This window comes from Scyliorhinus canicula, chromosome 20, assembly GCF_902713615.1.
Source record: "Scyliorhinus canicula chromosome 20, sScyCan1.1, whole genome shotgun sequence".
Classification (NCBI taxonomy): domain Eukaryota; kingdom Metazoa; phylum Chordata; class Chondrichthyes; order Carcharhiniformes; family Scyliorhinidae; genus Scyliorhinus; species Scyliorhinus canicula.
Window position 1 is genome coordinate 25,000,963 of NC_052165.1, and position 14,031 is coordinate 25,014,993.

Here is a 14,031-nt window from a genome sequence, read left to right on the forward strand (position 1 = left end):
TCTAATACCAGAATAATTGATGTATTCAAGAAAGGCAACAATGAATTCTTATCCAGTAGTAGATGGACTGAGCCCAAATTTCTGAAGCAGTTGTTTTCACGATCCTGATTTAAATGAACCCTTGCCTGGAATAGCTGAAGGGCTCTGGAATGTCCATTAAAATGTCTGCATGGTTAACTTGGCTGAATATTTGAAGAGGAACTTCAGTTGTTCCCTGGGAGCTTTTCCAGGTTTCTATGAGGTTAGTGTGATTCATACTTGATACAACATGAAACTCGCTCAGACAGAATGGAGCCAGTGTCGGGGACCCACTGACACTGTAAATAATGCTAAAACAACTTATCCTTCCAATCAGAAAGTGCACAAGACAGGTCATTCAGTCATGATGGATGCTGATTATGAATTGATAGAGTGGAGCACTGACCCACGGACATCTCTTTGAAGAAGCAAGAGAATTATGCAAACAGCATAGCTATAATTTCACACAACTGTTTCCTATCCCAGATAAATGCCTTGTGTTTATCTGGAACCTTTCTTTCTGTTACTCTCGGTCATTTCTTTGCATGATACTGCGACAATTTTTGCATCGTGGTGTCAGACTTCCCAGTTCCCAAATAGAAACCTAATTATAAATTTACACTTCAACTGGCTCAAAGGCCTCAGGCCTTCCAATTGACTTGAGCTATCAGTCTGCAGTGTTGCAAAAGGGCCTGAAAATAAGCCAATGCCCAATAACCCCAAGGACCAACCAGTGGTGGGAGTTCCTAAAGTGCCATGTGGGGGTTGTTCCTCTGAATATCCTATACAAAGCCATTGATATGGAGAAGACAGAATCCATAGTGAAGGGACTTCCTAAGTTGGAAGCTTGCATGACCTCAATCTAGTAGAAGGTCAAAGCATCTTCAAAGGCCTTATGTCTAGGGAAAGGAGGTTCACCAGCCTCTTCACTGGTGGAAATGGGGCCCATTTGGCAGCCCAGTTCTGAATTATGACTGGACCCTTCAAAGAAAAGATATGACACTTTAGAGGAATTGCTCATCCACTCCCCACCTCATAAAGTGAGCTGAAGCTGACATCTTTTGGATTGATGCAGACCTTCCCACTGAGCTTCCCACCTTTTTCAGAGATGAACATTTCAATATGAGTGTGAAACACACCCAGATTCACTCCAGCACACATATGGCCGTCTAAATGTTGCTCCCTGCCTGTGCCCTTTCAAAGCAAGAGTAGAATTTGGGGAACTCTAGCTCTTGCACTACTCACACTGGTTTATGTTAGGTTCCATACACCAGCTGACTGTATTGCGGCTGTATCCTGTAAAAGAAAGTTCACAAATCAACATACTTTGTATACGATTACATTCTCAATGAAAATAAGTGAATCTTGTAGAGATGTATTAAAGCCCATACAATGACTTAATTTTCCATCTCAAATCGCTGTGATGCTCCATGATTAAAATCAGAATTACATAGAATCATAGACATTTTTAAAGTTACCCCAGTAAAGTATAAAATAATCAAGCTTTTCTGGGAAGGAAGAGACTCAATGCCACCAGATCCTTCCAGAAAATAAATCTAGGGCCTTACACTTTACAATTCTTTTCACAAACATCTCAGTTCACGAACACTGCAAATTATACTTTTGTATGTCTTAGGTTCTTGTCACTGCAGGACCAGTGATGGGATGCTGGCTTTATCTGCAACTTACATTACAAGCCTAAAGGGGGGAATACAGTTTATTTGAAGGTGGAGGAAGGTGTGTTAAATAATGTGGCCACATCACTGCCTTCCCATCCACCTCCATCTGTCCCATGACTCCCAAAGAGTCATCGGACTCAAAACGTTAGCTCTTTTCTCTCCCTACAGATGCTGCCAGACTTGCTGAGATTTTCCAGCATTTTCCCTTTCGTTTCAGATTCCAGCATCCGCAGTAATTTACTTTTACCCATCTGTCCCATATATTACCAGGCTTGGTAAGGCACCGGCCTGCCCTTACTTTTTGAGGCAACTTAAGTGGCCAGCGACTTCCGGTTGCGGCTATGACCAGCTAAGTCGCACATTTGGCAGCTCCTGCGACAAAGGTGTTTAAGGGCCGATTGGAGGGCCCCGACGGTACTGTAAAGACGAATCCCGGTGGGGGAAGGCTCCCTGAGGAGAGTGAGACCAACTTTATGGTCGGTACTCGGAGTGGGGCGACAAAAAAAGCGGCAGCAGCTCCCCGAAAAAAGCGGGGGAAGAGGACCAAAATGGCGGCCGGTGGCGCACTAGAAGATTGGAGAAAATGGGCGGAGGAGCAGCAGGCCGCTCTCCTCCGGTGTTTTACGGAGCTGAAAGTGGAACTCTTAGAGTCTATGAACGCGACGACCACAAGGCTGATGGGGGCCCAGGCGACCCAAGAGGCGTCGATAAGAGAGCTGCAGCAGGAGATGACTGCAAGGGAGGAGGAGGCCACGGTCCTCGTGGGAAAGGTGGAGGTGCACGAGGCACTCCACCTGAAATGGCAGAGCCGCTTTGAGGAGCTGGACACTCGAATGAGGCGGAAGAACTTGAGGATCCTGGGCCTAGCAGAAGGCCTGGAGGGGCCTGATCTCCCGAAATATGTAGCGGAGATGCTGAGCTCCCTGATGGGAGAGGGGGGCCGGTCCATCGCCCCTGGAGCTGGAAGAAGCATATCGGGTCATGGCTAGGCGGCCTAGGGCGAACGAGCCCCCGAGGGCGGTGCTGGTGCGATTCCAGCGTTTCTGTGATCGGGAGAAAGTGCTGAGGTGGGCCAAGAGGGAGAAAAGCAGCAAATGGGAGAATTCGACGGTGCGGATATATCAGGACTGGAGTGCGGAGGTGGTAAAGCGGCGGGCCCGGTTTAACCGGACGAAGGCGGTGCTGCACGCAAAGAGGATCAAGTTCGGAATGCTGCAGCCAGCGCGCTTGTGGGTCACCTACAAGGACCAGCACCATTACTTTGAGACCCCAGAGGAGGCATGGACTTTTGTTCGGGAGGAAAAGCTGGACCTGAACTAGAACTTGGGAACGCCGGCGGTCGAGGCCGCCCGAGTACCCTTGACTGATCAAGTGGCCCATGTCTTTCTTAGGCCAGGTCGGAACTTGGTTAAAGTTGATGGATCGTTTGGTTTCTTTGAAACTTGTGTTATGGGGGGTTTCTTTGTTCCTTTTTGTGTGTTTCTTCCCGTTGCCAACTTCTCTTAATTATTGTTGTTGTAGGGGGGGCTTTTTTACTGTTTTTTGACCTGTTTTTTTAAGGGTTATGGTTACTGTTCTGTTCGATGGAGGGTGATGGTTAAATACGTTATTATTGGGTAGTTATTTAGTTATGCAGGCATAGTTATGTATTTATGTATTTATTTGAGATTTGTTATTTATATTGTTATATTGTTAAGTTGGGGAGGCGGGACGGGGGGGGTGCAAGTTGGTTATGCGTGTTTTCTTTTTCTCTTTTTTCTTCCTCTCGTTTTAAGGGGGCTTTTTTATGGGCTTGGATGGGGACGGGGGTGGAATTGAAGATGGCGGGGTAGGGTGTGGCCGGGCGAAAGCGCGGGCTTTCCCCTGTTTCCCGCGCGCGGGACGGAGGAAGGGGGAGGAGAGAAGAGTGGGGTGTGGCCAGCAATGGCGGCTTTTCCCGCGCTGAAGCGGGGTCAGAGAGGGATGGCAAGGAGGGGGGGAGGCCCCTCCCCCCCCACATCGGGAGGAGTCGGAGTGTGGCAGGGGCAGCCGGGTCAGCGAAAACCAGCTGACTCTCGGGAGTACGATGGTGGATACACCGCGGCTAGGAGGGGTCCTAGCCGGGGGGGGGGGGGGGGGGGGGGGGGGGGGGGAGGGGGGTTAGGGGGGGATACCGGGTTGCTGCTGGAAAGGCCGAGGACGGGAAGGGAAGAACGGGAGGAGAGAGGGGGGGGGCCATCGCCATGGGGAACGGGTCAGAAGGGGAGGGTCGACCCGGGGCGAACAGGGGACAGGACATGGCTAATAGACAGGGGAAAGGGACGGGTCGCTCAGCGACCCGGTTGATTACTTGGAACGTGAGGGGGCTGAATGGGCCGGTCAAGAGATCAAGGGTTTTTTCACACCTAAAGGGACTGCAGGCGGATGTGGCAATGTTGCAGGAGACTCACTTGAGAGTAGTAGACCAGGTACGCCTGAGAAGGGGGTGGGTGGGACAGGTGTTCCACTCAGGCTTGGACGCAAAGAACCGGGGGGGGTGGCGATTTTGGTGGGAAAGAGGGTGTCGTTCGTGGCGGCGCAGGTGGTAGCAGATAAGGAGGGTAGGTACGTGATGGTGAAGGGTAGGCTGCAGGGAGAGAATGTGGTGCTGGTGAATGTGTATGCCCCGAATTGGGATGACGCGGGTTTTATGAGGCGCCTGTTGGGCCTCATTCCGGGTCTGGAGGCAGGGGGCCTGATCATGGGGGGGACTTCAATACAGTGCTCGACCCTGGGCTGGACAGATCGAGTTCCAGGACGAATAGGAGGCCGGCAGCGGCAGAGGTGCTAAGGGGGTTCATGGAGCAGATGGGGGGGGTAGACCCTTGGAGATTTGGCAGGCCAAGGGCGAGGGAGTATTCTTTTTTCTCCCACGTCCACAGGGTGTACTCCAGAATAGACTTTTTTGTTCTGAGCAGGGGGCTGATTTCGAGAGTGCAGGACACGGAGTACTCGGCCATTGCGATTTCGGACCATGCACCACACTGGGTAGAGGTAGAACTGGGGGAAGCACGGGACCAGCGCCCGTTGTGGCGCCTGGATGTGGGGCTGCTGGCGGATGATGAGGTGTGCGGAAGGGTCCGGAAGGGCATTGAGAGATATCTGGGCACGAACGACACGGGCGAGGTGAAGGTGGGGGTAGTCTGGGAGGCCCTGAAAGCAGTGATCAGAGGAGAGCTGATCTCCATAAGGGCACACAGAGAAAGGAAGGAGAGGCAGGAGAGGGAGAGACTGGTGGGGGAACTTATAGAAGTGGACAGGAGATATGCGGAGACACCAGAGGAGGGGCTGTTGAGGGAGCGGCGCAGTTTACAGGCCCAGTTTGACCTACTGACCACTAGGAAGGCGGAGACGCAATGGAGAAGGGCACAGGGCGCGGTCTATGAGTACGGGGAAAAGGCGAGCAGGATGCTAGCACACCAGCTGCGCAAGCGAGATGCAGCCAGAGAGATTGGGGGAGTGAGAGAGAAGGGAGGGAACGTAGTGCAGAAGGGGCAAGAGGTGAACGGGGTCTTCAGGGATTTCTACAGGGAATTGTACCGGTCTGAGCCGCCCAGGAGGAGGGGGGGAATGGAGAACTTCCTCGATAGATTGAGGTTCCCAAAGGTCCAGGAGGAACGGGTGGAGGGGCTGGGGGCGCCGATAGAGCTGCAGGAGCTAGTTAAAGGGATAGGCCAGATGCAGGCGGGGAAGGCGCCGGGGCCGGATGGGTTCCCGGTGGAATTTTATAAGAAGTATGTGGACTTGGTGGGTCCAGTGCTGGTGCGAGCCTTCAATGAGGCGCGAGAGGGGGGGGTTCTGCCCCCGACAATGTCACAGGCCCTGATCTCCTTGATCCTGAAGCGGGACAAAGACCCTGTACAGTGCGGGTCCTACAGGCCTATCTCCCTCTTGAATGTAGATGCCAAACTGTTGGCAAAGGTCCTGGCAACCAGAATAGAGGATTGTGTGCCAGGGGTAATCCATGAGGACCAGACGGGGTTCGTAAAGGGACGACAACTTAACACAAATGTCCGGAGACTGTTGAATGTGATTATGATGCCAGCAGTGGAGGGGGAGGCTGAGATAGTGGTAGCACTGGATGCGGAGAAGGCATTCGATAGGGTGGAGTGGGAATACCTGTGGGAGACGCTGGAACGGTTTGGGTTTGGGGAGGGATTTATCAAGTGGGTGAAGCTGCTGTATTCGGCCCCGATGGCGAGTGTGGTTACAAACGGGAGGAGGTCAGAGTATTTTGGGCTCCATCGAGGTACCAGGCAGGGATGCCCCCTATCCCCCTTACTATTTGCATTAGCGATCGAACCGTTGGCGATGGCACTGAGGGGTTCAGGGGGGTGGAGAGGACTGACAAGGGGAGGGGAGGAACATCGGGTATCACTCTATGCGGATGATTTGTTGTTATATGTGGCGGACCCGGAAGGGGGAATGCCGGAGGTAATGGAAATACTAGCGGAGTTTGGGGACTTTTCGGGATATAAATTAAATGTGGGTAAAAGTGAGGTCTTTGTGATACACCCGGGAGATCAGGGGGAGGGAATTGGGCGGCTCCCCTTTAAGAGAGCAGTAAAGAGCTTCAGGTACTTGGGGGTGCAGGTGGCAAGGAACTGGGGGACCCTCCACAAGCTGAACTTTTCAAGGCTGGTGGAGCAGATGGAGGAGGAGTTCAAGAGGTGGGACATGGTACCGCTGTCGCTAGCAGGGAGGGTGCAGTCAGTCAAAATGACGGTCCTCCCGAGGTTCTTGTTTCTGTTCCAGTGCTTGCCCATCTTTCTCCCCAGGGCCTTCTTCAAGAAGGTAACTAGCAGCATTATGGGCTATGTGTGGGCACATGGCACCCCTAGAGTGAGAAGGATTTTCTTGGAACGGAGTAGGGACAGTGGAGGATTAGCGCTACCCAATCTTTCCGGATACTACTGGGCGGTGAACGCATCGATGGTGCGCAAGTGGGTGATGGAGGGGGAGGGGGCAGCTTGGAAACGTATGGAGAGGGCGTCCTGCGGCAATACAAGCCTGGGGGCGCTAGTAACGGCACCATGGCCGCTCCCCCCCACAAGGTATACCACGAGTCCGGTAGTGGCGGCCACCCTTAAAATCTGGGGGCAGTGGAGGCGACACAGGGGGGAAGTGGGGGGTCTGATGGCGGCGCCACTGAGAGGGAACCACAGATTTGTCCCGGGGAACACTGGCGGGGGATTCCAGAGCTGGCACAGGGCGGGCATCAGGCAACTGAGGGACATGTTCATAGAGGGGAGGTTTGCGAGCCTGGGAGAGCTGGAGGAGAAATTTGAGCTCCCCCCGGGGAACACGTTTAGATACCTGCAGGTGAAGGCATTTGCCAGACGACAGGTGGAAGGATTTCCCTTGCTTCCCGATAGAGGGGTGAGTGATAGGGTGCTGTCAGGGGTCTGGGTCGGAGAAGGGAAGGTCTCGGACATCTACAAAATAATGCAGGAGGTGGAGGAGGTATCGATAGAGCAGCTGAAAGACAAGTGGGAAGCGGAGCTGGGAGAGCAGATAGAAGATGGGACATGGGCGGATGCCTTAGAGAGGGTCAATTCGTCGTCGTCGTGCGCAAGGTTGGGCCTCATCCAATTTAAGGTGCTGCACAGAGCCCATATGACGGGGACTAGGATGAGTCGGTTCTTCGGGGGTGAGGACAGGTGTGTTAGGTGTTCGGGAGGCCCTGCGAACCATGTACATATGTTCTGGATGTGCCCGGCACTGGAAGAGTTCTGGGAGGGGGTGGCGGGGACGGTATCAAGAGTGGTGGGAACCAGGGTCAAACCAGGGTGGGGGCTGGCGATTTTTGGGGTTGGGGTGGAGCCAGGAGTACAGGAGGCAGGGGAGGCCGGAATATTGGCCTTTGCGTCCTTGGTAGCTCGGAGAAGGATCTTGATTCAGTGGAGGGACACAAGGCCACCAAGTGTTAATACCTGGTTAAACGACATGGCAAGCTTCATCCAATTGGAAAGAATCAAATTCGCCCTGAGAGGGTCGGTACAGGGGTTCTTCCGGCGGTGGCAGCCCTTCCTTGACTTTCTGGATCAGAGATAGGAACTGGAGGCCGAAACAGCAGCAACCCGGGGAGAAAGGGGGGGGGGGGGAAGGGAGGGGGGGGGGATAGCAACGAAGGGAGCACGTCAGCGGGGGGTCGCGGGCAATGACTGCCCGAGGCCATCGGCAGAAAGGGAAAAAACGGTTTGGTTGCTAGACTGGTAGCGCGGGGGGGGGGGGGGGGGGGGGGGGGAGAGGGTGGGGGGGGTGCGCGCGGGGGAGGGCGTGGGGAGGATTTTTCCAGGGGGGATTTGTTGTGTTATAATTTAAAATGTAGTAGGGGTAAATGTTTGTATCGAAAAATTTCAATTAAAACTATTTAAAAAAAAACTTAAGTGGCCAGCTAATAGCCACTTAATTTCCTCTTTCCGCCCTCCCCACAGCAATACATGCAGCTGGAGAAGACAAAAGGAAGACAGGCAGTCCAGGAAGCATCAAAGCACAGGCAGGAGGAAGAAAGGGGAGGGGTTCCTCCTTAGAGGGCTTCCCTGTGCCCACTGGGAGACCTACCCCTTTGTGTATAGCCCCCTGGCCTTTAAAACCCAACACTCCAATCTACCCCTCTCTTGCTAGGATCCTCAATTCTTCCCTGACCAATATCCCATGATTCGCCTTTAATCCCAGAGACATCTTTCGTCTTCTCAGTGACTGTATGCACTCCCATCAGTAACCAGTACTTGCTTTTGGCGCTGCTGGGACTACAGAGTTGCTGTAAAATCTGATTGGCCGACAGCTCTCGAGGACAGGACTTTCTGCCCCGTTGGGATAGAAATTCCACTCTTTGGTAATTAAGGCTGCCCCCAGAATATTATCACTGAGGGACAGCCAGGTTTAAAGTCGACAAGCTGTTGACCAACCTTTCAATTGGGAGGTGAACCAGAAGGGCGAAGCTACATCCCCCTGTAAAATTGAACCCTATGTCCCCCTGCATATTCATTGCATATCTATATCTGGAGCTGATTTTGAGTAGTCAGATATTTGGGGGTCTATTCCAGCATTTGCATTAGCTGTGATGAGAGGTTGAATAAACTCAGTTTGTTCTCGTTGGAACGACGGAGGTTGAGGGGCGACCTGATAGAGGTCTACAAAATTATGAGGGGCATGGACAGAATTGATAGAGACTTTTTCCCAGGGTAGAGGGGTCGAATAATAGGGGCCATAGGTTTAAGGTGCGAGGGGCAAGGTTTTGAGGAGATGTACAAGGCAAGTTGTTTTACACAGAGGGTAGTGGGTGCCTGGAACTCGCTGCCGAAGGAGGTGGTGGAAGTAGGGACGACAGTGACGTTTAAGGGGGTCTTGACAAATACATGAATAGGATGGGAATAGAGGGATATGGACCCCGGAAGTGTGGAAGATTTTAGTTTAGACGGGCAGCATGGTCGGTGCAGGCTTGGAAGGCCGAAAGGCCTGTTCTTGTGCTGTACTTTTCTTTGCTCTTTGTTTTTTGAAAATGTTGGTAGGTTTTTCTTGATTTCTACGTTGCTGGGTACACTGCTTCAGCTGGACTCAGATGGTAGTTGATATTTTACGTCTTAATTTTAAGTTGAAATTCAAGTGTGGGTGAAATTAGTAGCTTAATTTAGTTGATTCCTCCTGTCTTCTTGTGGTGACAGGCGATGTAGATATGTGTAATTCATATGGTTATTATTTGTGATAGCAAATCAAAGTTTCTACTTTACTCAACCAGATGGTTATGTGTATAGATTGTTTGATAATTATGGATGTAATTAATAATAGTCTTCTGATAATGGTCTTCTGATAAAAAGTGCAGGTAACTAGTACATTTATTTATTGGCCTGTGCGACAAATATACATGGGGAATTAATGCTGTAACTGTACTTAAGAACTTGGACTGTTATACTGCTCGTGATTATTTGTATATTAACAGGAGTAAAGGCCTAATGTTAAAAATTATTGATTGTACAAATAGTTTATTTTGTAACCCACAGATATTTAGTTTAGTATTATTGCAGTCCCTTGTTAGGCAAGAACGTAGAGTAATTAGATAAAAGGGCAAGGCCTAAGTTTTGTGACAGTAAGTGACAGTGAAACTGTTAGCGTTCACTGTCAGTAACTTCTGGAATCCATACCTGCATACACAAATGCAGAATTCCAGAAGTTGTCATCAGTGTTTCTGCGTTTTGTCACTGGGTGCACTGTGAAAGTCCCCACAGTCAGTAATCAGAAAGAAATCACTAAACTAACAAAATTCACATTTTAAGGCTAAATGTTGTTGAATGAGATGTAATTGTTTTTTTTTTAAAGGCATTATAAATTCATAATTACTACTGAGAAAACCTCTCTGGCAATAGCTATTATTTCTTAGTATCATGTCAACATTATAATAACATTTCCATGAATGATTAAAATAATATATTTTTAAGAGTTTGTGGTATTTCAGTTTCTACCTTAATCCCATGTATATGTCCCAATCATTTATTTCACTCTCTGTAAAACTTAGTTGTAGGTGAAGGGAAACCGGTGCCTTTTGTTTCCTTATTTGCTGTCTATGAGAGTACGTCAATGTGATTGGTGTTTACTCTGTTTAATTATATCACCGTGGCTGTGTGCCTGGTGATTCTCTTGACGTGGCACCGGATTCAGACCACTTTCCGGAAAGGGGAAATCCACGCCACTGGAATCACTAAATCATTGTGGGTAGCTTTGAGGTCAGTTGTGAGTGCTGTCACTGTGCGTTGGCTGAGAAATCTAGGTCCAAATGCCAGACTCACACGTTTCGCTCCACTATCGCTCCCCTGGCATTTTTCTCTTCTCATCTCCCTCGCCTCTTCTAAATCGCATTGGAATAAAATGTTGATAATCTGCAATTCTAATTTCGGAAGATTATGTGCGCTCATCTTTATTCTAACAGAAGTCTAATTTTTTTTTCTGTTTGCTTTGTTCACAGAGGAGGAATGATTCAGACGAGTGAACAGTATGGATTCGTACATCATGCTCTGAGTCTTTATGAGAGCACGATCTCAGCTGACACTAGCCAGTGAATCTGTCAGATTCTTCACGCGCGACAACGTACTTCAAAGTTACATAGGAGTAAGCTAAATTATTTCTTGAAGGTAATGGCATGTTTATTGCCGAGGGAAACAAAAAGTGGAATTACCTCCAGCAGAAGGGTGATCCATGGTAAACTCAGAAAGTAGTCCCAGCAAGACTGGAAAATACTGTTTGCCAGATTGATTAAAGCTATCTGATTGAATGTTGTGTAAATTTTCCTAAGTTCTGTTATAGGAAGATGCAGCTAACTTCAATATCATGTGGCATATTATATGTGTCTAATAAAGGCCTTTTATGTTAAGTTCAGTTCAACAATACTTCCTGTGGTCTCAGAAAAGCAATGCTGGTTGAATTTGTTTTGAGAGACTGGGAGTTTGGACAGAAATATAATGTCCAGTCCTTTATTGGATTTTCTGTATTCTGAACTGGTACAGCTCTCGATGTGATCTATTAATATATAATGTGGAAAGTGCTATGTCATAATGTGGTGAATTTTATTTCTTTGCCACATTATTGTCTTGCTGCTGAAATGCACAAGTGTTTTATCTTGAATTTTTGAATAACTGTCCAATTCTGGAATATTTTAAAACTCTTTAAATGTTTTGTATGTAATGTAGAAGGAGATTTTTATTTGTGACATGGTGTTGAATTGTATGCATATTTATAATCCTAACTAGCAGTCAACTTGCACAATGTTAAACAATCACATGTATTCCTGTGTCCATGACAATGTATTTCTATTGAGATTGTCCAAGTGTACAAGCTTCCTAGACATTAAGCGGATCCCTGTGATTGACACTTACAGCATCTTTGTCTCTCTCTCTAATGTTGTGAAGTAGTGTCAACGCTTTCTTTCTCTTGACAGATAAGAAGTGCACTGTATAAATGTATGGGAATATATATATATACTAATATAACAAGCCCAAAAATACGAAGCATTGATGTAGCTTTATTCTGTATGCAGCTATTTGTCATATGTTCCAGCTGATGAGACATATTTTAAATTCCGTTTTTGTCATGTGCAGGAAATTGTTTACATTAATAAGTTGTTTACAGAAAGCAGTGCAGAATCTGCACAGAATAATTTGTGTTTTTATTCAGCACTGTTACTTTTTTGTGTATGACGACAATAAATACAACAGGTTTTGGAAATCTTGTTTTGGCATGTATATTTTGATCAGAAATCTTTCAATTTTCCTAACACCACCTTTAACCAAATACTTGGGGCAGGAGTGAATTACAGTGACATTTGCTTGTATTAATTTGAGTGTGCATATAATATATACATCAAACTGAAATATGTCACTGCTGAGGGATAGGAATGAGGACCACCAGGTTGATTCCTGGGATGGAGGGATTGTTTTTATGGAAAGGTTGAGCAGATTAGAATTGCGAAGATTGAGCAGGTAAGTACAGTGGTAATATCACTGAACTGGTATCCTAGAGGCCCATGCTCTGGGGATATGGGTTCAAATCCCACACTGCAGCTGCAGAAATTTAAATCTGCAATATAATCTAGGCTCAATAATGGTGACCATAGTAACTATCATCGATTGTTGTCAAAACCCATCTGGTTCATTAACGTCCTTTATGGAAGGAAATCCGCCATCCTTACCTGGTCTGGCCTACATGGAACTCCAGACCCACATTAATGTGGTTGACTCTAAACTACCCTCAGTTCCTGGCAATCAGGAATGGGCAATAAACGCTGGCCTTGCCAGCGATGCTCATATCCCATGAAAGATTTTGTTTTTAAAGCAAAGATTGGTTCTATAATCATTGGAAATTATCAGAATGAGAGGTGGTCTTCATAGAGTCATAGATGTTTACAGCATGGAAACAGGCCCATCGGCCCAGCTGGTCCATGCCACCCAGTTTCTATCACTAAGCTAGTCCCACTTGCCTGCATTTGGCCCATATCCCTCTATATCCACCCTGCCCATGTGACTGCCTAACTACTTTTTAAAGGACAAAACTGTACTCGCCTATACCACTGTCTCTGGCAGCCCATTCCAGATGCTCACCACCCTCTGTGTGAAGAAATTTCCCCTCTGGTCTCTTTTGTATCTCTCCCCTCTCACCTTAAACCTATGCCCTCTAGTTCTAGACTCCTCTACCTTTGGGAAAAGTTGTTGACTATCTACCTTATCGATGCTCCTCATTATTTTCTTACTGAAACAGATAAGATTCTTGGGGGGGGGGGGGGGGGTTGAATAGGATAGACCCTGAGAGAATGTTTCCCCTCATGAGGTAATCCAGAACTAGGGGGTCATAGATTCAGAGCAAGGAATATCCCATTTAAGAAAGAGATGTGGTTGAATCTGTTCTCTCTGAGGATTGTTAATCTTGGAAGTGGTGAAGGCTGAATCATTGTATACATTCAAGGCTGAGTTAGACAGCATTTTCTTCTACAGGGATGTCAAAGATTATGGGGGCAGACAGGAAGGTGGGGTTGAGGCCACAGTCAGATCACCTCAGTTCTTACTGAGTGGCCAAACAGGTTTGAAAGATTGATCCTGTTCCTATTTCTAATGTCCTTATGTATTCTGATACGGGTGCTTAATGTCAGTACTGAGTCATTTCCCAGGTTACTGCAACATTGAAAAAACACCTCTACTCGGCTCCAACAATGGGCTTCATCAGCACCCATTGCTGCATCATCACCCGCAAAAGTGTGAATATGTTTTTCACACATAAGCACTCTCTATGCACCCCTGCAAAGGTCGATAACAATTGCAATTATTGCGAAATGTGCTATTTTTGTTTTGTGGGTCCTCTGCAGTGATGAACGGGTTTGAGATTGTCCAGTCTCACGCTGCTGACAGGAAGAAGGTACCCTTGAGCTAGAATTAGACCCATTCCCAGATTTGAAAGGGTAACACCAAAAACCCCAATTTATTGACAATCCTTTGGGTGTTGTACAGAATAGACGATAAATAAATAGGTCAGTCACACAAAGAAACTACTCTTCGTGAATTACTCTGCTAGTGAATTGTTCGATATGAAAGCTTTAATTTACTTTTTTTTTAAATTACTCTTGGATGTTATGGAGATGAACACATTTCTAGTTTAAGACCATGGTCACAACCTCATTGCTCCTGTAATGCTCAGAACATGGGATACATCGTTTGTCTGACTTAAATGCCTGTCCTTAAAAAGCTGCAGTTGCAACTTATAACTAACGTCATCCCACAATAATTTTGCAGCATTTAAGATCCCAGTTGTGCAAGTTGTTTAAAATGGTTTTCAG

The 14,031-nt window shown here is 47.8% G+C and overlaps 1 protein-coding gene across 2 annotated transcripts in view; it reads left to right on the forward strand.

Annotated features, from left to right (window-relative positions):
- Positions 1-11,933, forward strand: part of ptprr (protein tyrosine phosphatase receptor type R) — a 281,259-nt gene extending 269,326 nt beyond the window's left edge. For both annotated transcript variants that reach the window (XM_038780900.1, XM_038780901.1), the window contains one exon: positions 10,678-11,933. In XM_038780900.1, the coding sequence (XP_038636828.1) occupies positions 10,678-10,771 (94 nt within the window). In that variant the 3' untranslated portion in view covers positions 10,772-11,933. The remainder of the gene's footprint in view (positions 1-10,677) is intronic.
- Positions 11,934-14,031: the final 2,098 nt, after the last annotated feature.